This window comes from Hylobates moloch, unplaced genomic scaffold (assembly GCF_009828535.3).
Source record: "Hylobates moloch isolate HMO894 unplaced genomic scaffold, HMol_V3 SCAFFOLD_11, whole genome shotgun sequence".
NCBI classification, from domain to species: domain Eukaryota; kingdom Metazoa; phylum Chordata; class Mammalia; order Primates; family Hylobatidae; genus Hylobates; species Hylobates moloch.
In genome coordinates this window covers 49,962,809-49,985,609 of record NW_026652286.1, presented here as the reverse complement: position 1 = coordinate 49,985,609, position 22,801 = coordinate 49,962,809, and the positions used below count along the sequence as shown (strand labels likewise).

Below are 22,801 nucleotides of genomic sequence, written 5' to 3'. Positions count from 1 at the left end.
CCCAGAAATCATCAATTTGATAAATGATACAGTGAAGAGAAGCATAGTGCTGTGGAAAAACAGATGAAAGTCCCCGACCCATCATAGTAGTGGTGGTGAGGGATGCTTCACAAAGGAGAAGATGCTTTAGCTAGTATGAAATGATAACTGAGCATGTCAGTTTTGTAGTCCATGTGCGGAAGAGAATTCCAACTTCAGCAGACAATAGAAGAGCTGGGAGACCTGAGGGACAACAGCCCCCCAGAACTGCAGTGGTGTAGTATAGTGATTGAGTGAATGGAGCTTTGAAGGCAGACTCATTTTGGTTAACGTCTGAGCTAATACAGTCCTGCACTGAATAACAACGTTGTGGTGGTCCCATGATTATATTTTTACCGTGCCCTTTTTATGTTTAGATATACAGATATTTACCATTGTTTACCATATTTACCAATATTTACCATTGTAACCAGTGTCACAGTTGCCTATAGTATTTAGCACTTTAACATGCTGTACAGATTTGTAGCCTAGGAGCAACAGACTATACCATATAGCCTAGGTGTGTAGTAGGCTATACCATTTAGATTTGTGTAAATATACTCTATGATGTTTGTGTGACAAAAATCACATAACAGTGTATGTCTTGGAATGTATCTCCGTCGTTAAACAACACATGACTTGTAGTTGTTTGATCTTAGTCAAGTTTATTGCTCAGGGTTCATCTGCAGAAAACAAAAGAGGCTTTTAACTAATTTAAGCAGAAAGAAATGTATTACAGAATGTTACATGGCTCACAGAGTTGTTGGGAAGGCTAAAGAAACAGACTAGGTGGAATATCCAGGAATGATTTCCAGAGCCACACAGTGAGTGGGCCACCAAGGAGGCTGATGTTCCTGTTATGATCAGGAAGCTGCCTATTGAGTCAGGATGCTACCAGTAAAGCTACTGGCTCCAGAACCATGTCTTGCATTCTGCCTTTCTCCCCACTTAACATTGTTCCCTGTGCAAAACTCATGCGAATGTGTTTGATCGGCTGATAATAAATCATGTCTGGAACCTAGCTCAAGGGAATCTGAGAAATGCAGTTTTTAACTTTGCAACTTATGTAGTCTAGGAAGATACAGTAGATGAAGATAGGAATACCACGTGTGAGTGAGCCAAATCCAGTGTATGCCGTAAGTACCAACTGCTGTTAGCTCCAGTTTACTCACCTGGGAGACTTGGTGACTTGCTGGGTGCAGGGGTGGGAGCGAGGAACTGAGAGATAAATGGCTGGTCTGATACTCCAGTAATCCAATAAAAAGTTGAGGGTGTCCTGGGCTCCCCTGGGAGTGCCATGGGCTTGGGCTGGACAGTTCGTGGGGAGAATGCTGGGTCGGTGGGTGCAGCTGCAGCCACAGGAGAGCCAGAGTGTGCAGCATGTGTCCAGCGTGAGCCTCCTGAGCTTCCACCTGGGTCACATAGTCTTTGTGTCTCTGGGAAGCCTCTGGAAGCCACACAGAGGCCCATAGCAACTCTCATGCCCTGGAGGGTCTCACCAGCTACTCCAGTGATGGGCCCCCCAGTAGCTCTGGGACCCAAGCAGGGATGATTCACAAAGTCCCTACCAAGCACAGGCCTTCACAGTTCAACAAGAAAATCCTACTGTTGAGTGGATTTTTAAAAATCAGTGGAGGAGATCACACTAGAAATGATAGATACTGCAAGAAACAAAGCTTGAGTGAAAGCTTGTTACCGTAATGAATGGACTCACACATATCACTGCTTTGCAGTGATAGCATCAGCCAAAAGGGCTGCAGAACATGAATCATTAACAAGTTGAAATATGTCAGAGATGGCTGTGTGGTGTGAAGAAGCTGCATTAGCTGCACAGGCTAAGCCTAAATGATATTCTGAATGGCAGAGTGTTCACCTGAATACCATCACTGTAATCAGTAACAATAAAAGATAGGGAAAACTGAATTATTTTTAAGGTTGAAATGATTTTAGTGACAGTTTGTTCTCTTGCCACTGTACATTGAATCATATACTTGATATTTATTGTGTGCCTGTGATGTGCCAGTAACAGTACTCTAAACTAGGGGTCACCAAACTACAGCCTGTGGACCAAAGCTGGCCTGTTGCCTGCTTTTGTATGTAAGATCTGATTGAAGCACCGCCACGCTCATTTGTTTAAGTATTGTCTATAGTTGCTTCCATGCTACAATCACAGAGTTGAGTAGTTGCCACAGAGACTATACGGCCTGTAAAACCTAACATATTTACTATTTGACCTTTTACAGAAAAAATTTGCTGACCTTGCTGTAAGCTGTGGGCAGTCCACAGCTCTGTAAGCGGAGATTCCAGTCCTTTCTATACCTCTTGTGAAGCAATTTCTCTTCTCCCTCCACAAAGTGTTTAGTTTTGGAGGCCACTGAATGAGGTTGTTGGCCCTGAGCCCAGTAAAATAAAGTCTACTTCCTGACTCATCCCCACCTAAATAAACATTTAGATTTTGTCCTTGACAATTTTATCCTGTTGGCACTAAAGCAAGTGCAAAAGGCACAAAAGCTAGCCAATTTGGTGATCAGCTGCAGTGCTGGCTTTTAGAAGGTACTCACCTTCCTGGTCTAGGTTTCCTGAGGTGATAGTCTTGCTAGGCAGTGGCTGGCCAGATCACTGTTCTAAGTTCGGGGCTCTGTGTTTCTAGCTTGAGTGTGTATTCAAGAGCATAGGAAAGATGGTGACAAATCTGGAAAGGGAAGCAGATGGACCATAGCACTGAGGGCACCTGTGATGCTTTACAACCATCATTACAGACGTGAAGTAATTTGCTAAGAAGAGGCAGAACCAGGATTTGAGTTCAGCGTTGTCAACTCTAAAATCTATATTCTGTGATGTGTAGTGATTTACAGGGGAGTCCTGTATCACATGAGATTAGATCAGTTGACCCTTGGGGTTCTCCACAACTTACAGAGTTGTCATGGAGTGAAATTTAGCCTTTCATACAGAAGGTTCTCTGATGAGGACTGGAGCCATGTATTTGTTAGTATGAGTGTAAAACAAATTTCACTGTCATATACAGTGTCCTGTTTTGTAATCCAAACAGCCATTTAACCCAATGAAGATCTCACCTATGAGCCAGATGCTGTGGCTTGTGCCTGTAGCACTGTTGTGAAGATTATTGTAATGATATGTGGTAAAAGCATTTTGAGAATATCAGTTACATAGATAATAGTTGGACATTTATAGATGTTTGCGTTAAAATTTAAACTAACTGGCCGGGCGCAGTGGCTCACGCCTGTAATCTCAGCACTTTGGGAGGCCCAGGTGGGCGGATCACGAGGTCAGGAGATGGAGACCATCCTGGCTAACATGATGAAACCCCGTCTCTATTAAAAATACAAAAAATTAGCTGGGTGTGGTGGCGGGTGCCTGTAGTCCCAGCTACTCGGGAGGCTGAGGCAGGAGAATGGCATGAACCTGGGAGGCAGAGCTTGTGGTGAGCAGAGATCACGCCACTGCACTTCAGCCTGGGCGACAGAGCGAGACTCTGTCTAAAAAAAAAAAAAAAAAAAAAAAATTAGCTAATTATGGCTTATTTAACATACTGGACATGCTCTTGACATTTTGTAAGTAAATCAAATTTTATAAATGTAATCATGTTTAAATTCACTAGCAGGGTTGAAGGGGATTGTCTTTTAAGGAATGCTGCAGTCATTTGTCTGCTATTTCTCAATATGAATAGTGACCTCCTGTTTTTCAAAGTTTACATTTTTGTGTTAAGTCCATGAAAGTGCTGTTGCTATACACACTGTTGTTTCAGGAACCATATCACCTTAGAAGTGTTCCATAATAGAGAATTGTTCTTTTGGAGTAAAATAGCTCATTGTAATCTGAAACAAAAGGGACTTCATTTATCAGAGATAGAAAGAAATGTACTACTTTTCTTATGGGAATTCTTTTACACACTAACCATTAAAGAATATGGGATTTTTTAGTTGAATTCTTTAAAATCCTCTTTTTGCTTTGAAACTTTTATTGTCTTTAAGGGAGAGCGCCTATTGTGTAGTATTGGAACTGGTCTAGTAATTAAGGAGTAGAAATACACTTTTGTAATCTGTCATCATCTAGGTGCAGGAATAAAGATGGCGTTTTAGAAGTCACCAAGACTTCGTATTTATTTTGTATTTCCTAACATTCCTTTTTTCTCTACTAAGCTACTAAGAGACATTAATTATAAATTTGATTTTTAGAGATTCTAAGAGATTGAAAAAAATAAACTACATTTGATTTGCACATCCAGAATCTTTTTGACTATGTTTAATAGTGATTTAAATAATTAATTCAGCCTATTGTGTAAGCTTAAAAAGAATCACTATATGTAAATGTGTTTACACATAGTGGCATAGTGGCATCATATAGATTGCTAATGTGTGTGTTCCTGGGAGGAACTGTTTTGCTCTGCCTGATAGCATCCAAAGAAAAGTGGCCCAGTGTATCCAGTTTTGTTTTTTTTTTTTTTTTTTTGGAGATGGAGTCTCCCTCTGTCGTTCAGGCTAGAGTGCAGTGGTGCGATCTTGGTTCACGGCAACCTCTGCCTCCCAGGTTCAAGCAGTTCTCCTGCCCCAGCATCCCGAATAGCTGGGACTACAGGCGCATTCCACCATGCCTGGTTAATTTTTTGTATTTTAGTAGAGATAGGGTTTCACCGTGTTGCCCAGGCTGGTCTCGAAATCCTGAGCTCAGGCAATCCGCCTGCCTTGGCCTCCTGAAGTGCTAGGATTACAGTTGTGAGCCACCGCGCCTAGCTGTATCTAGTTTTAAATTAGTTTTGGTCTCATCTATGTTTGATGTAATTAATAAATGAAAAGAGTTTAATAGCAAATAAATGAGATGCAATATGATATGGTTAAAAAAATACTTCTGGAGTCAGAGCTGACTCTGTCTAGTTCATGTCCTGTTTTGTTGTTTATTCTGTGACCTTAGGCAAGCCACTTAAATTCTGATCTTTAGTTTCCTGTTCAGTGAAATAGGATTAATTGCAATTCATATTGTGAGGATTAAGTGAGCTCAAGTAAGGAAACAGCTAGCACAGTACAGTGCACATAGAATGTGCTCGGTGTATCTTTCTCATTAGAGCCCATAGTCTCCTGATGGATGTCTAGACTGAGGCTTCCTGAGAATTGTGAGCATAAAGAGATAAAGAGAGGAAACACTGGGACACAGGATTTTTCCCAGAGCTAACAAGTTTCCATTTTTGTTTGTACAGAAGTTCAGATTTCTTATGGCTTATTGTGTTGGATTGGGTTACATCTTTTTCTGTGCACTTCAGAACAACTGCTACAATTCCGGGGCAGGGGAATAAAATAACATTTGGAATCAGTTAGTTAATGGACAGTCAGTTGGTCTGTATTCTATATAATTGTCATAGAAGGCAGAGTCTTCCTGGAGAGGAAACACAAGTGCTTCTGAAATAGAATACTTCAGGGCTGCCTCTTGCAAGAGAAAAATCAGAGAAGTGAAAGGAAGAGACCATCTGGCCACCAAACTTACACTTCACAGTTGGGCTTAGCTAGTCTATGGTCTTGGCTTTCATTGTGCTGGGTTCCCATGCTTTGGGTAGGCCCTCCAGGACCAGTTCACGCAACCCAAATGAATAAGAAGTGATATGTATCATACATTAATTCTTCAATCAGTTTGAGAGTAATTTACTCTTTGCCCCTTTGTAGGCATCTCCTTCTTGATGTCAAAGTCCCTAGGAGGCATCGTTAACTATCATAATGTTACCTGCCCAGCATGAGATGAGAGGAAGTGGCATAGTCCAGTGGACGGTTTTTTCCAGGCTACTGTGAAACCTGTTGTGTTATGCCAGCTCTGAAACAGACAGCTTCCCAAATGACTCAAACCTTAAGGTTTCCCACAGTTTCCATTTCTATTCAGAATTTAATGTTGCTATTAAAAAGTAATGAGGCAGCTTTCTATGAATGCTGAGATGGTTAGGTAATACACAAACACACACACACTCACATTCCTCCCTTAAAAAAGAAGTAAAGAAAACCAGTACTTTTTGAAAATGCATGGCATATCTCAAAATTCAAAAGAAACTGGTAATAGTAGTTGCCTCTGGGAAAGTGTACAGAGTGGCAGGGCTACAGGGCACAGGCGTAGGAAGGGGGATTAATTTAATTTAATTTAATTGTATATCCTTTGAATTCTATACCTTAAGTATTAACTACTCAAAAAACTAAATTTTTTTTTAAAGAAACATTTTCTTTTTTTTTATTATACTTTAAGTTTTAGGGTGCATGTGCACAATGTGCAGGTTAGTTACGTATGTATCCATGTGCCATGTTGGTTTGCTGCACCCATTAACTCGTCATTTAACATTAGGCATATCTCCTAATGCTGTCCTTCCCCCAGGCCCCCACCCCACAACAGGCCTCGGTGTGTGATGTTCCCCTTCCTGTGTCCATGTGTTCTCATTGTTCAGTTCTCACCTATGAGTGAGAACATGTGGTGTTTGGCTTTTTGTCCTTGCAATAGTTTGCTGAGAATGATGGTTTCCAGCTTCATCCATGTCCCTACAAAGGACATGAACTCATCATTTTGTATGGCTGCATAGTATTCCATGGTGTATATGTGCCACCACATTTTCTTAATCCAGTCTATCATTGTTGGACATTTGGCTTGGTTCCAAGTCTTTGCTATTGTGAATAGTGCCACAATAAACATACGTGTGCATGTGTCTTTACAGCAGCAAGATTTATAATCCTTTGGGTATATACCCAGTAACGGGATGGCTGGGTCAAATGGTATTTCTAGTTCTAGATCCCTGAGGAATTGCCACACTGACTTCCACAATGGTTGAACTAGTTTACAGTCCCACCAACAGTGTAAAAGTGTTCCTGTTTCTCCACATCCTCTCCAGCACCTGTTGTTTCCTGACTGTTTAATGATGGCCATTCTAACTGGTGTGAGATGGTATCTCACTGTGGTTTTGATTTGCATTCTCTGATGGCCAGTGATGATGAGCATTTTTTCATGTGTCTTTTGGCCGCATAAATATGAAAACTAAATGTTTTAAATCACCAATAATTCTAGCACAACTATTTTATTTGTGTATGACACTTTCTAATTTCTTACTATAGGCAGATATGTTTTCATATGGTTACAGTCATTGTGTCTATACTTACATCCAGTTAGGATGCTTTTCACAAGCTAGCTTATAATGGCTATTTATTTCCTGCTATGATCTGAAAGTTTATGTCTCCCCCAAATTCATATGCTGAAATCCTAACCCCAAGGTGATGTTATGAGGAAGTGAGGTCTTTGGGAGGTGATTAGGTCATGAATGAGATTAATAACCTTTAAAAGAGGCCTAAGGGAGCTCGTTTGTGACTTCCGCCATAAGAAGATACATGTAGAAGGTGCAACCTATGAGGAAATGAGCCCTCACTAGAAACCAAATCTGTAGGTGCCTTGATATTGGACTTCTCAGCCTACACAACTGTGAGAAATAAATTTCGGTTGTTTATAACCCATCCAGTCAATGATATTTTGTTATATAGCAGTTGCATGACTAAGATATTTTTCTAGATGTCCAGAAATTGGAGATATGATATGATTAAGTGGCTTATTTATGTCATTGAGGACCTAGTTTCTTTATTTCTCTTTGGACTTTTCTTGTCTTCAGCATTGGCTTTATCTTAAGGTTTTTTCCCTTAGAGTTACAGTATGCTGCCAATGGCAATCAGGGCTATAAGCATCCTTGCCCAGTCCAGCGGGAGACAGACAGACACACCAATTTGTTGTAAGCATGGAATAAAGTACTTAACATCTGAACTGATAAGGTCAACTCAGGTCACATATCCAGACAGACGGTGTGCACTCATTGGCTTAGTTCAATCAGATGCTACTTGGAATTGGGCTTGGGGACATGTTCCCATGAACAAAATCAGAGTTCAATTAGTAATAAAGAAGTGGAGAATGGCTAACTGGACAGGCAACCAACAGTGTCTACCATAATACCTTTTTAAAAAATAATGTTTTTTTCTGATACAAAAAAATACTTGTTCATTGTCTTAAAAACTCAGAAAATAAAGCATAGTTGGGAGAAGGTACTAAAGAGCACCCTATTACCATTATCCAGAAAACTCCCTCAATGTATTTTCCTCCTCTATATAGTTTTTACATAGTTGAGATCATACACCTTATTAACCATTTCATATTTTAATGGCTATAAAATATTTACTTGGGCCAGGGGTGATGGCTCATGCCTGTAATCCTAGCCCTATGAGAGGCCGAGGCAGGCAAGTCACGAGGTCAGGAGCTTGAGACCAGCGTGGCCAACATGGTGAAACCCTGTCTCTACTAAAAATACAGAAATTAGCTGGGTGTGCTGGTGTGTGTCTGTAATCTCAGCTAGTCAGGAGGCTAAGGCAGGAGAATCGCTTGAACCCAGGAGGCAGACGTTGCAGTAAGCCGAGATCACACCACTCTACTCCAGCCTGGGCAACAGAGCGAGACTCCGCCTCAAAAAAAAAAAAAAAAAAAAAAGATGGATGCAGCAAACCATCATGGCGCATGTATACCTATGTAACAAACCTGCACATTCTGCACATGTGCCCCAGAACTTAAAGTATAATAAAAAAAAATTTACTTGATTGGATGCATCATAATTTACTCAATATTTCTTTCACCGTTGAATAAGTAGCTACTGAGTTTTTACTATAATAGTCCACATAACAATGAATATTATGACCCATAAAGCATTTCATTTCTGTTGAATATTTCTCTTAGTGTTACTTTTCAGCGTAAAGCTATGAATCAAAACATTTTACCATATATGTGCCTTTATAACAGTACGGTTTTGCTTTCCAAAAGGGTTACATCAGCTTAAACTACTATCACAGTGTGAGTGAACCAATTTTATTATAACCACACCAGCATTCAGTGTTGTCATTTAAAAACGTAGGACCAGTTTACTAGGTATAAAATGATAAAATGCTTTTGACATGATCTTTATGTTGGTGGCATTATCCTTATCCTGTGTTTGCCTTGGGGTTTTATTTACTATAGGGATCTGCAAAGACTTGGAGAACTTCAATCTGAACTGGCAGGAGTAGCTGATTTCTCTGCCACCTATCTTCGCTGTCAACTACTTCTCATCAAGGTTGGTTTGCATCCATTCCGTTTATGATGGTGTTGCTAAAAATGCATCTTTGTGGATCCAGCAGTGTGTGAGGCCATAAGTTGTAAAACTTATGGTCTTAATGCAACCACTTGACGATGGAGAAATATGTACTCTGCAGTGTGATTACATTTGTCTCTAATTAATGAAATATTAACTCACAGGAATTTGTAAATTTGGGGAGAATTCTTTTATCATAATATAATTAGAGCAGATTGGATAATCATTTTAGTTAGAATCCCAAGGTTGTAAATGTTTTGTATAATTTGATTAGCAAAGGAATTGTATGAAGTTTTAGACTATTTTCTTAAAATGTTCATTTGAAGGCCAGGTGCGGTGGCTCACACCTGTAATCTTAGCACTTTGGCAGGCCAAGGCCAACTGTTTAAATTCCAAAAGACTAAAATCCCTAAAAAGTCTAAAATCCCAAAAACCACAGCCCAGAAAATATCAAAATCCCCAAAATATAATTATGGAAGAAATAATTTAAAAAATTTAAAGATATTTATTTAAGGGGAATTTATTTGAGAAACATAAAAACACAACAGAATACTTTATACACCACTTAATAAAATAGACAATAACAACATACATTTTTGCAAGCATAAACACTCAGGTTACTAATGACAGTTGGGTGGGTATAACAGTTATGAGCAGATGAGCCCTATTTATAAAGAAATTGGTCATAAAGGGAAAGGTGTAAATGCATATCACTTTGGTTGTTAATTGTGTATACCCAGCTTTTTAACTATGGTCATCTGAAATACTGTGCCCAACAACCTCAAGTCTTTTGACGAGATTGATGGAAACTGTGCTGGGTCACCACTGCATATGCAGTCACCCAAAGGGCTGAGATCTCAAGAAATTTTATCTTTCACAAATGCAGATGTACAAAAAAGATATCTCATTTATCGAGGAAGTTTCAACATTTTATGTACACACTCAATGCTTATACACAAAGTCAGCATTGTGATAATGCACTTTCATGGAGTCAGATTTCTGATATCCAAGCAGCAGAACCCAGAGAGTCCGTTTTGCTATTTTGCCTTTTTTTTTTTTTTTTTTTTTTAGAGACAGAGTCTCACCTTGTCACCTAGGCTGAATACAGTGGCGTGATCTCGGCTCACTGCTGCAACCTCTGCCTCTTGGGTTCCAGCAATTCTCCTGTCTCAGCCTCCCAAGTAACTGGGATTACAGGTGTGCACCACCATGCCTGGCTAATTTTTGTATTTTTAGTAGAGGCAGGGTTTTGCCATGTTGGTCAGGCTGGTCTCGAACTCCTGACCTCAGGTCATTCACCCACCTCGGCCTTCCAAAGTGCTAGGATTACAGGCATGAGCCACTGCTCCCAGCCCATTTTGTCTTTAGTATTTGTTCTCTCCTGGCCACTGGCTGATTGGATGGTGCCTGCCAACATTGAGGGCAGATAGTCTCCACCTAGTACACTCAGATTTATACACTGATCTCTTCTGGAAACACTCTCATAGACACACCCTCAATGTGTAAAACAAAATAATGTTTTACCAGGTTTCTGATATTCCTTAATCTAGTCAAGCTGATACCTAAAATTAGGTCCACAAGTCTACCCCTTGTCAGCTTGGCACTCATACGCATCTCCTTAAGCCATACTTAATTTCCAAATAAAGACAATAACATGGTAATAGTTGTGCCTAACATAATACGACTAACATGATGCAACTATCCTGCATACAACCCAAAACACACTAGTCACTTCCCTAGAATTTGGATGTCAGGATTTCAACATTTGGGATCGTATGTTTTGGGATTATGATCTAATCCCCAAACTTAATTCTGCTTTCTGACTACGACTGTCAAAAAACATGCATACAAGAAATGATTAGAAGTAAATACTCCAGAAATTCCTATAGTTTATATATAGTTTAGACCTACCACTGTTTCATTTGATAGCCACCAGATACATGGGACTCTTGAGCACTTGAAAAGTTGTTAGTCCAAATTGAGATGTGTTACTAAGTGCAAAATACACACTGGATTTCTTGGGACTTAGTATGAAAAGAAAATGTAAACTATCTAATTAATAATTTAAAAAACACTGCATGGTGAAATGTTAATACCTTGGATATACTAGGTTAAATAAACTTTTTAAAAAAATTAACTTAGTCTTTGTATCTTCAAAATTAACTTACATCTTTGTAATTTAAAAACTGTGGCTATAAGAATATTCAAAATTATATATATGTAGCTCATGTTATATTTCTATTGGACAGTGTTAGTCTAGGTTTTCTGTAATGTCATTTGATTACATCTGTAATTCAGAAGGACTGAGAAAATAAGAGGCTGTCACAGAAGTTTGTGCAAGAGATGAGGTCATGTGGATGGATAGGTGAGGAGAGAGATGGAAGGTAAAATCGTGGCTCTTAGTGATGGTTTTGAATGTAGAAAGATTGAAAGAGGGAGAAATCTAGGAAAGCTGCTTGATTTCTAGTTGAATATGTTGGTAAAGTGGTTGGGGCTTATAACATAATGAGCATGGGGGAAAAGAAAAAAGAACCACAGTCAAGGAAGAAGTATCTAGATGGCTTGGGTTAGTCCAGTGGCTCTGGGAACAAGGAGTGCCTAGAGCCCGGAAGCTGGCTTGCCTGCGCATTCTGGTGAAGCTTTCATAGTTCCTGTCCTCTGCTTCCAGAAGCACTGATCTGGGACACAGAGCCTTTGGGCCAAGAATTGGATCAAATGGGTGGGAATTCATTTAGCCCAAACCATTGGTCTCATCTTTCTCCATAATAGATACAGCTTATTAGGTTAAAAGAATAAGATTAATTGAAAAGTCCTGTTCATGGTAGACTTTCAAAGGAAAACAAAAATGTAAATCCCAAATGATATGCCAGTCTTTGTGACCTCTGTATTCTGTTCCCTCCTGATTTGACTGTGTAGGCCTTGCAGGAAAAGTTGTGGAATGTAGCTGCCCCTTTGTATTTGAAGCAGAGTGATTTGGCCTCAGCAGCAGCAAAACAGGTAAGCTTATTCAGACCTTCCCTTCAAATAGGTCTCTGTCCAGGAATTGTCTGGTCCAAGGCAGAGCCAGAGGTCTTCCTATAGGTCTGTCTGTGTAGGTCTTGCAGGAAAAGTTGTGGAATGTAGCTGCCCCTTTGTATTTGAAGCAGAGTGATTTGGCCTCGGCAGCAGCAACACAGGTAAGCTTATTCAGACCTTCCCTTCAAATAGGTCTCTGTCCAGGAATTGTCTAGTCCAAGGTGGAGCCAGAGGCCTTCCTGTAGCTCTATACCTCTGCTGTGGCCTCCCTAATTTTAGGCTATGACAGAAGTTAGTGAGATGAGAAGGAGCATAACTAGGGGACACAGCACTCACTTTGGACTCAGGGGACCTGGGTTCTAGTCCCAGGTCTTCCTCTGATTTGCTGAGTGATATTGAGCAGGTTACTTAAATTCTCTGAATTTTTTCTCTTCTATAAAATGTGGCAGTTGGGCCGGGTGCTGTGGCTCACGCCTGTAATCCCAGCACTTTGGGAGGCTGAGATGGGCACATCACTTAAGGTTAGGAGTTTGAGACAGTCTGGCCAACATGGTGAAACGCTGTCTCTACTATCATGAATCTTTCTTCTGAAAATGTAGCCCAACTCAGTTAAGGTTGTTTATATCTTTAGCCTGTACCATCTCTTCAACGTTAAAAGGTCCTGGGTAGTTCATTAAGTAGGCTTTGATTTTATTTGTCTCTAGTTTATTTCTTTTTAGCTTTGAGCAGTTCCCCTTTGCACCTAAGTATTGAGACTTGGTGATCTCTTGCAGGTCAAGTCTTCCAGACAGGGAGTCTGTAAATGACCCAGGAGGAAGCTAATGATGGTGACTGTTACTGTTACGTTACAGTTCACTAAATGATTTCAAGTCTATTAGCTTAATTAACCCTCATAATAATCCCATTAGATAGGAATAAGTATTAAGTCTATTTTAGAGATGAGGCAGTTAAGGCTCAGCAAGGTTAAATTCATAGAGCTATAGGTAATATAGTCAGGACTTGAGACCAGATCCTCTGATACCCAGAATCTGTTTTCTACTACAGTGCTGAACTCTTGTCTGATCCAGACTCTTTCTCAGACCTGGTATGTGGCTTATTGTAGAAGAGTAGAATTTAATGACTAGAACCCGATAATTGAGCCACATTGGAAGGATGGGACCAGGGAGCAATAATTTGGAAGGAAAAGAGGAAAGGAATTACCACTGCTGTATACCAAATACTGTGATAAACACATTGCATGCTCCATTTGATACTTGAAACTTCATGATATTGGTACTATTCTTCCCTGTTTATAGAAAGGGATTGAGACACTCATGTAATTTAACTTGTCTTATTGCCAATTGTAAGAGAGTCTGGAGTCATTTCCGTGACCCTAGAGTGTTCACTGGGAGGCAAGCACAGAAGGAAAAGAGAAGCATCATTTTGATGAAAATCACTTATTTGGATAGAACTGAGCGAGATCGGGGACTTGATCCGGGGTCATAGACAATGTTTTCTTGCACTTATTTCCGTCCCAGACTCCCTCAAACCAGGCCCATGGAACAGTCTGTCAGGATAACTAACATATGGTTAATAGTTCCTGAGGCTTATTTCTTGAGGACTTCGTGGGGATTGGGTTTCCATACATAATATATATTAATTTGTTCCCACAGCAGAGTGGGCTTCATTTAGGGTAAGAAGCAGTGCTTTCAGTGCTTTGCAGTTTGCTTAGTGATTAAACTTTCTTATTTTCACATCATCAACTAAGATGATTTTATTACCAGGTCAGTCTTCTTTTTAAATAGGCAAAATAATTTATTCTCTTTTGAGAAGGCATACTATACTAATTTCTTTCAACACTTAAAAGCATAGGGATGTAAAATCTCAGTTCAGAGTTTCACCTAAGGTCATTTAACAGTAGAATTCTATGCTGCTCTCAAGTAAGACTATGATATTTTTATTGATTGTTAATTATCTTTCCTTTATAGATTATGGAAGAGACCTACAAAATGGAATTCATGTACAGTGGTGTGGATAATAAGCAGGTGGTGATTATACATCACATGAGGCTGCAGGCCAAAGCTTTGCAACTTATAGTAACAGCACGAACTACACGAGGGTAAGATGTGGGGTTGGCCAAAATATGTGGCATGTTCCTTTCAAAGATACTTCAAATGCATTCAGACATCACACAAAAGTTAAAGATAAGTAAAATGAGATTTAGGAAAGACTAGCTAAGGAATGTGTGATCTATTCATTTTTTTTCAGATATTACAAATTCTGTTGTTGGATCAGATTAGACCCTTGGAAATCCAATTGTGTCTCTCCCTTGCTAAAAACCCTCTGGTGACTCTCCATTACATATACCACAACACTGGACTTTATCTGGCAATAAGGACATTCTGTATCCTCCTACTTGATAGATTTTCTTAAGAATTTAGTGCCAGGGACCACTTTTTCTGCTTTGAAGGGACTAATAAGCTTTTTCTCAGGCAATAAGGATAAATTAAGAGGAAGTACTGGGAAGTCAGACTACTTTGTTCAAATCTTGTCTTTTCTACTTACTAGTTGTTTGGTTATGAACCTTTCTGTACCTTGTTTCTCTCTACAAAATGAAAATGAAGACAGCATCTATCTGATGGCATTTCTATGAAGAATAAATGAGATAATACATTAAAAACACTTAGTATGGTACTTGATATGTAATAAGAGCTCAGTGTAATTATAGCTGTAAGACTTTCAGATAACTGGAATTGCCACATTTCATTGATTCCAAGATACACGTTTTTTATTATTGTAACTTCTCTTAAATCAGATATTTTGACGGTGTCCCATAGTGTTTTTTGTTTCTTACTATTTCATAAAATAAAGGTGCATCTTAAGAATGATGGCATCATAGATTTGATACAAAAAAGTACTTAGGCTCACAGACATATTTGATGCTCAGTCTAGCTGCTGTGTCAACAAAAAAAGTGGCATAGAGATATAAATATGAATGTTTAAACACAGAAACATACTAGGTCAGAAATAACATCCTGAAAAATAAAATATTTTATTTCTTCACTTATCTTGATAGTGACCTCATTAAGTCAAAGAATCATTTAATCTTAAAGATAGTCATATGTAACCGGGTGCAGTGGCTCACACCTGTAATCCCAGCACTTTGGGAGGCCAAGGTGGGCAGATCACGAGGTCAGGAGATTGAGAGCATCCTGGCTAACATGGTGAAACCCTGTCTCTACTAAAAATACATAAAATTAGCTGGGCATGGTGGCATGCACCAGTAGTCCCATCCACTCGGGAGGCTGAGGCAGGAGAATCTCTAGAACCTGGGAGGCAGAGGTTGCAGTGAGCTGAAATCACGCCACTGCATTCCAGCCTGGGCAACAGAGCAAGACTCCATCTTTAAAAAAAAAAAAAAAAAGGTATTCATATATTCATTTAACAAATGTTTAATCCCTACTATGTGCCAGTTATAGCTGAAAAAACAAAGGTGCTTGTGATGGCATCTATACTGTTTTTTAAAAAAAGATTTTTTTTAGCTTATATATAATTGTTACAAAAATTAAAATATTACAGGGTAAGTGAAGATTCTCTGGTAATCTACCACTTCGAAAACAACTGCCAACATTTCATGTGTATAATTCCAGATTTTCCCAAACCATATAAACAGATTATAAAGATGTATACAATAACATAAAGGGGATCATACCATACTTTGCTGTTCTTCTTCCTATTCCTTTCACCCAACATTATAATATGCTTATCTTGTCATGTCATTATATAAAGATACTAATGTTTTTAGGTCTTTACTCATGCTATAATATTTTATTTTTTTCTTTTTTTTTCTTTTAGACAAAGTCTCGCTCTGTCACCCAGGCTGGAGTGCAGTGGTCCGATCTCAGCTCACTGCAACCTCCACCTCCCGGGTTCAAGTGATTCTCCTGCCTCAGCCTCCCAAGTAGCTGGGATTACAGGCATGCAATACCATGCTTAGCTAATTTTGTATTTTTGGTAGAGACGGGTTTCACCACGTTAGCCAGGCTGGTCTCGAACTCCTGAACTCAGGTGATCCACCCACCTCGGCCTCCCAAAGTGCTGGGATTACAGGCATGAGCCACCATGCCCAGCCTATATTTTTCATTTGTATGCATTCCTGCTTTTTTCTTTTTTTTCTTTCTTTCTTGAGTTTTGCCGAATTGTTTTCTTTTTTCCTCCGGGGGTTTGAAAGTTATGCACCCTAATTCTAAACTCTTCAAGTGAGAGGCAGTAGAACATACTGGTTAAGAGGGCTGTGGTGCCACACTGCTTGGGTTCAGATCTTGACTTTACCATTTGCAAACTGAGTAACCCTTGGACAAGTTACTTAACACTTCTTGGCCTCAGTTTGTTCCCATAAGTTAAACTGAGATAATAGTAGTACCTATCTCTTCCTCACAGGGTTATTGTAAGGGTTATTGAATTATTATATGCAAAACCATTTATTTATTTTATTTATTTATGAGACAGAGTCTTGCTCTATCACCCAGGTTGGAGTGCAGTGGCGCGATCTCAACTCAGTGTGCAACCTCTGTTCCCGGGTCCAAGCAACTCTCATGCCTCAGCCTCCCAAGTAGCTGGGACTACAGGCACACGTCACCACACCCAGCTAATTTTTTATTTTTAGGAGAGATGGGGTTTCACCATGTTGGCCATGCTGGTCTCAAACTCCTGGCCTCAAGTGATCCACCTGCCTTGGCCTCCCAAAGTGCTGGGATTACAGGCGTGAGCCACTGTGCCTGGCTGGATTATTATATGCAAAGCCTTTAAAATAGTGTCTGTCACATCCATTATAAATACTTGATACATGTTAATTAATATTAGTTTTAGTAATACTGTTATTACTTATATTTTTAATGAACATAGTGAACTTATATTTATCAGCATAAAAAGTTAAACAGAATTTTTGGTCACCTCTCTAAGATCAAGATGATCTAAGATCAAGATGAAGATTTTAGTATGCTTTTGTTTGTCTCTTACTGCTTAAGCAATTTGGGCCAGTTGGCCGGGCGCAGTGGCTCACGCCTGTAATCCCATCACTTTGGGAGGCCAAGACAGGTGGATCACGAGGTCAGGAGTTCAAGACAAGCCTGGCCAAGATGGTGAAACCCCATCTCTACTAAAAATACAAACAATTAGCCAGGCGTGGTGGTGGGTGTCTGTAATCCCAGCTACTCGGGAGGCTGAGGCAGAAAATTGCTTGAACCCAGGAGGCGGAGGTTGCAGTGAGCCGAGATTGCGCCACTGCACTCCAGCCTGGGTGACAGAGTGAGACTCCGTCTTAAATAACAATAATAATAATAATTTAGGCCAGTTAAGGTCTCTTACTGAGCAAAAAATAATAATAACAATTTGGGCTAGATGCAGTGGCTGACACCTGTAATCCCAGACTTTGGGAGGCCAAAGCAGGAGGATCACTTGAGCCCAGCCAGGAGTTTGACCCCAGCCTAAGCAACATAGTGAGACCCTGTCTCTAAAAAATAAAAGTCAAAAATTAGCTGGACATGGATGGTGTGTACCTGTGGTCGTAGTTACTTGGGAGGCTGAGGTGGGAGGATCCCTGAGCCCGGGAGTTCGAGGCTGCAATGAGCTATGATCATGCCATTGTACTCCATCTTGGGCAACAGAGCAAGACCCTATGTCTTAAAAATAATAACAATAATATGTCTGGGTGCGATGGCTCACACCTGTAACCCCAGCACTTTGGGAGGCCGAATCGGGCGGATCACGAGGTCAGGAGATCGAGACCATCCTGGCTAACATGGTGAAACCTCGTCTCTACTAAAAATTAAAAAAAAAAAATTAGCCGGGTGTGGTGGCAGGTGCCTGTAATCCCAGCTACTTGGGAGGCTGAGGCAGGAGAATGGCATGAACCCAGGAGTTGGAGCTCGCAGTGAGCCAAGATCGCACCACTGCACTCCAGCCTGGGCGACAGAGTGAGACTCCGTCTAAAAAAAAAAAAATAAAAAAAAAAATAATAATAATAATAATAATAATAATAACCTGGAGGTTTGTTTCAGCTGATTATGTTTTTATAATGTAGCTTGTATTAATTTTTGTTTATAAATATAATCTTCTAAAGTTATAAGTACATAATCCTTGTATATCCTTTATTTTTATTTTTAATTTTTTTATAAAATATTTTTTATTTTTAAAAATAATAGAAACATGGTTTCACTGTGTTGCCCAGGCCAGTCTTGAACTCCTGAACTCAAAGGATCCTCCGACCTTGGTCTCCCAAAGTGCTAGGATTACAGACGTGAGCCACCACTTATAATCTTTATAAGTTTAGCTCCAACTTTGCCACCACTGTTCTCTGTCGCCTTTTAAATTCCTCTGCTCTTATACATAAATGGAATTCTTTTCCAATATTTCCATATTGCTATGGTGCCTTTATTTATTTTATTGGGCAACCCCCGCCAAACCAGAATAGGTTCATAGAGACTCTCTGCCTCTGCTTTGTTCCCTTTTAGTATTTAATGTTACAGTTGAATGTCTTATGTCAGTCTGGTTCTCTTCCCCACAGCTTATTTTTCATGCTCAAACCTTTAAAATTTTCTTTCTTTCTTTAATTTCACCAGGATATGTCCAGGTATGTGTTTTCTTTCAATATTCTTGCTGATCTTCGGTGGGAGTTTGAAGTATCAGCTGTTTTTAGCTCAGGGATTTTTTTTTTCCTCCATTATTTCTTTACTTCTTCTATACACTCTAGTCTGTCATACTGAATGTTGGATTTTCTGGATCTATTTTTCCTATACCTTTTCTTTTGTAATTTCAATTTCTTTGTTTTTCTATTCTATATTCTGAGTAAATTCTTTTTTTTTTTTTTTTTTTTTTTTTTTTGAGACGGAGTTTTGCTCTTGATGCCCAGGCTGGAGTGTAATGGCACGATCTCGGCTCCCCACAACCTCCACCTCCTGGGTTCAAGCGATTCTCCTGCCTCAGCCTCCCAAGTAGCTGGGATTACAGGCATGCGCCACTGCACCCGGCTAATTTTGTATTTTTAGTAGAGACAGGGTTTCTCCATGTTTGGCCAGGCTAGTCTTGAACTTCTGACCTCGGGTGATCCACCCGCCTCAGCCTCCCAAAGTGTTGGAATTACAGGTGTGAGCCACTGTGCCTGGCCAGTAAATTCTTTAATATGCTCTTTTTAGTTTATCATTTCAGTTTACATTGTTGTTGATTCCACTGTTCTGAACTGTTGAGTTTGATTTCATTATTATGTGTTTTATTTCCAAGTGTGCTTCTCTACTATTTTTTTCCTTTTTTATTCTTCCGTATAGCTTCTCATCTTGTCATCTGCTGTTTCTGTAGCAGTTTCTCTTGCTTTGTCAATGTAATATCCTTTTAAATCCCTGTTAACTCTCACCGGGGTTGTTGATTAGAATTTTTAAAAAAGTTTTCTGTGCTTTCTTGCCTTGACTTAACTCTTTTTGAGGACTGCTTGGTCTCCTTTACAGCTCCTGATTGTCGTTTATAACACCTAGTCATTTTCTATTGTCTTTGCATACTTACAATGAAAGTCTAGACTAGTTTAAGTTGGTAATTTGTATTCTTTAATGATTGTTAGCCCCTGAGTGAGCCTCACTTTCATAGCTTTCCTTCCGTCACGCCAAAGGAAAAGTAGGAGTTCTTAGTATTAGAGGCCTACTTCATGTATATGGCCTGTTGATGAGGATGCCTGCTCTTTTTTGACGTTTGGGGAGAGTTCCCAAATCTTTTTGTATTTTACTTCCTGGAGTCTCTCCAAGATGATTCTCTATATAATCAGGCAAACAAATGAGGAAATGTCACTGCTTGGCCAAATTGCTTTCCTTTGTGCCCCTGCTTGACTGGAATTCTCCCTTCTAGCTCTCTCACTCCTTGTGGTGTTTGGTGGGTAACCTCACTATGAAATTTCACTTCCATTTCTGGTAGAAGATTAGTTTAAAAACTTTCAAGTGCTACTTTTTTTTTTTTTTTTTTTTCAGGAAAAGAATTAGAATGAATGTTGTTTCCAGAGTAGGTTTCCATTTGCCATCTACCCCTGGCCCCATTTTTTGTTCATTCAGCAAATACTTATTGAATGCTGCCTGTGCTAGGAAATATATGATGAAGAATACAAAGTCTACTCATGGAGACTATATTTTAATAAAAAGACTAAACCTTGACATTATTCTCTTACATATTTTTACATAAGGAAAGAGTGTTTGTTTTATCTTGGTGGGAACTTTATTCCTCCAATGAATAATATAGTAAAGAAAACAAGTGGGAAGTTTCATGCAGAAATTACATACAAGAAATAGGAAGAAAATATACAAAGGTCAAAACTTAGTAAGTCATATTGACCTAGCATGTTGCCTGGATTATTTAGGTATGCAATAACTTTTTACTGAAATGAAATGTTCTCAAGTACCGTAACGCCAAGTAATTCAAGATAGAGAGGAAGGAACACCATCTATGTCTGTCAGCAAAATAGTAACAAAACCTTTTCCCCTCTTGCATAGGAATTTAGTTAACTTTTTAGGTATGTTTCTTGGAGCCCTTACAGTATCAACTACATTAGTAGGCTATACTGCTATGGAAAAAATGATCTCTGAGTAAAAATTGCATGTAGACCAGAAGGAAATATAAATGAACTAGTTTCCAGATGACAATACAATGGCTGTAGGCTTCATTGAGTGCAGTGATTCTTGAAACTGGATAGATCTTGCAGCAGTCCACACAGCTAGCAGGGAGCTTTCATCCCAATGCTGACAGCTCATGTGCAAGGAGATGAGATCTAAATCAGGTAGGTATAGAGACCATACTAGCTGAGATGCTAATGAAGCAAGGACTCCCACAGAAGGGGAACTTGACACTGTACTGCCCACATGCTATGCTTCTCTCCTGTATTCGTAGTGAGTCTAGTGCCAAGTGTAGCCTGTGATAGTCTTTGATTTTTAATATTCTTTGAGCTTAACGGGCACTGCAGTGGTTTAATCAGGTCTTGGGATCCCGACAGGTGTTTCCCCCAGGTCCATTAGGAGTCTTCTATTACTTTTAGAGATCATTTTTATAGTGTAATATGCTAATTTTCCCTTAATTTAGGCTCAGGTCTCTGGGACTTTTGGTCCTCCTCAGTTTGCAGATTTCACAAGCAAATTATTTTACGTTTCTTTTCTACAGACTTGACCCCTTATTTGGGATGTGTGAAAAATTTTTACAGGAAGTAGACTTTTTTCAGAGGTAAGTATTTTATAACTCTTCTGGTTTATTAAATCTTGGTTACACGGAGAATAGCACTTGCAGGCAATAGGAACAATCACAAATCACATTCCTTCATTTAGCTCGTGCAGCCAAGCTATCATCTGTGGACACGTCGTTAACCTTAAATTAGGAAAAAAAACCTAATTTGGTTTTTTTCTTAATGTTATAGAAACTTCTTTGAAGTTAGAGCTTCAAAACTAAACCTACCAGGAATCACTTGCATTTAGCACTCAGCTAGTCCATAAAAAGACAAGTAATATGAAGAAAACGTGTAAATACGTTTGTTGAAAAAAACCATTAGTCATCTGTTCGTTTATTTATTTATTTATTTATTTGAGACAGAGTCTTGCTCTGTCACCCAGGCTGGAGTGCAGTGGCGCAGTGTTGGCTCACTGCAGCCTCCGCCTCCTGGGTTCAAGTGATTCTTCTGCCTCAGCCTCCCAAGTAGTTGGGACTACAGGTGTCTGCCACCAAACCCGGCTAATTTTTGTATTTTTAGTAGAGACGGGGTTTCATCATGTTGGCCAGGCTGGTCTCTAACTCCTGGCCTCAAGTGATCTGCCTGCCTTGGCCTCCCAAAGTGCTGGGATTACAGGCGTGAGCTACCACCGCATCTGACCTCATTATTATTTTTTGAGACAGGGTCTCACTCTGTCACCCAGACTGGCACAGCTCACTGCACCATTGAACTCCTGGGCTAAAGCTATCATCCCACTTCAGACTCCTGAGTAGCTAGGACTACAGGCATGTACCATCATGCCCGGATAATTTTTAATATATTTTTTTTAGAGATGGGGTCTCACCATGTTGCTCAGGCTGGTCTCAAAGTCCTGGCTTCAAGAGATCCTCCTGCCTCTGCCTCCCAAAGTATTGGGATTACAGGTGTGAACCACTGCACCAGGCCCACAGTGTTCTTACACTTGCATATTTCTCTATAATCTACAAACAATTATTTTCTAATTCTGTAGGTAAATTTTATTTTGTAGAATACATATATTTTTTCAGAGTTTTATATGGAATGAATCCGTTAAAGCACATGCAGTAGTTGAATGGAAAGCTTGATGAAGAAATAGGAGTCGAGGGAGTGAACAGACTTCTGGTATGCTGGCAGAATAATACTGGGAGAAGACACAGGATCTTAAAGCACTGATGAAGTCTGTTTCATTTCTTCCACTCATTGTCTCTGCCCTCATGAAGTTCACCAAACCTGAGGTTTTTATGACTCTGTACTTGTCATTTGGGTGATGACAGCTTCTTATAGGGCTGAATTGCAACACTACCTCCACCAGCAGGTAATGCTCTCTAGCTTGGCTTTTTAGGATCCTAGTTTTGAGGCTGGGCGCGGTGGCTCACGCCTGTAATCCCAGCACTTTGGAAGGCCGAGGCGCG

General features: G+C 39.7%; 1 protein-coding gene across 3 annotated transcripts in view; it reads left to right on the top strand.

The window, feature by feature from the left end:
* The window catches only part of INTS4 (integrator complex subunit 4), a 133,036-nt gene that overhangs the window by 92,167 nt on the left and 18,068 nt on the right, over positions 1-22,801 (top strand). Inside the window, exons 16-19 of one of the 3 annotated variants that reach the window (XM_032167003.2) lie at positions 9,040-9,133; positions 12,068-12,148; positions 14,134-14,264; positions 21,332-21,391. In XM_032167003.2, the coding sequence (XP_032022894.1) occupies positions 9,040-9,133; positions 12,068-12,148; positions 14,134-14,264; positions 21,332-21,391 (366 nt within the window). Of the gene's footprint in view, positions 1-9,039; positions 9,134-12,067; positions 12,149-12,246; positions 12,328-14,133; positions 14,265-21,331; positions 21,392-22,801 lie in introns of all 3 variants that reach the window. The other 2 variants (XM_058446644.1, XM_058446646.1) reach the window with 2 other exon arrangements.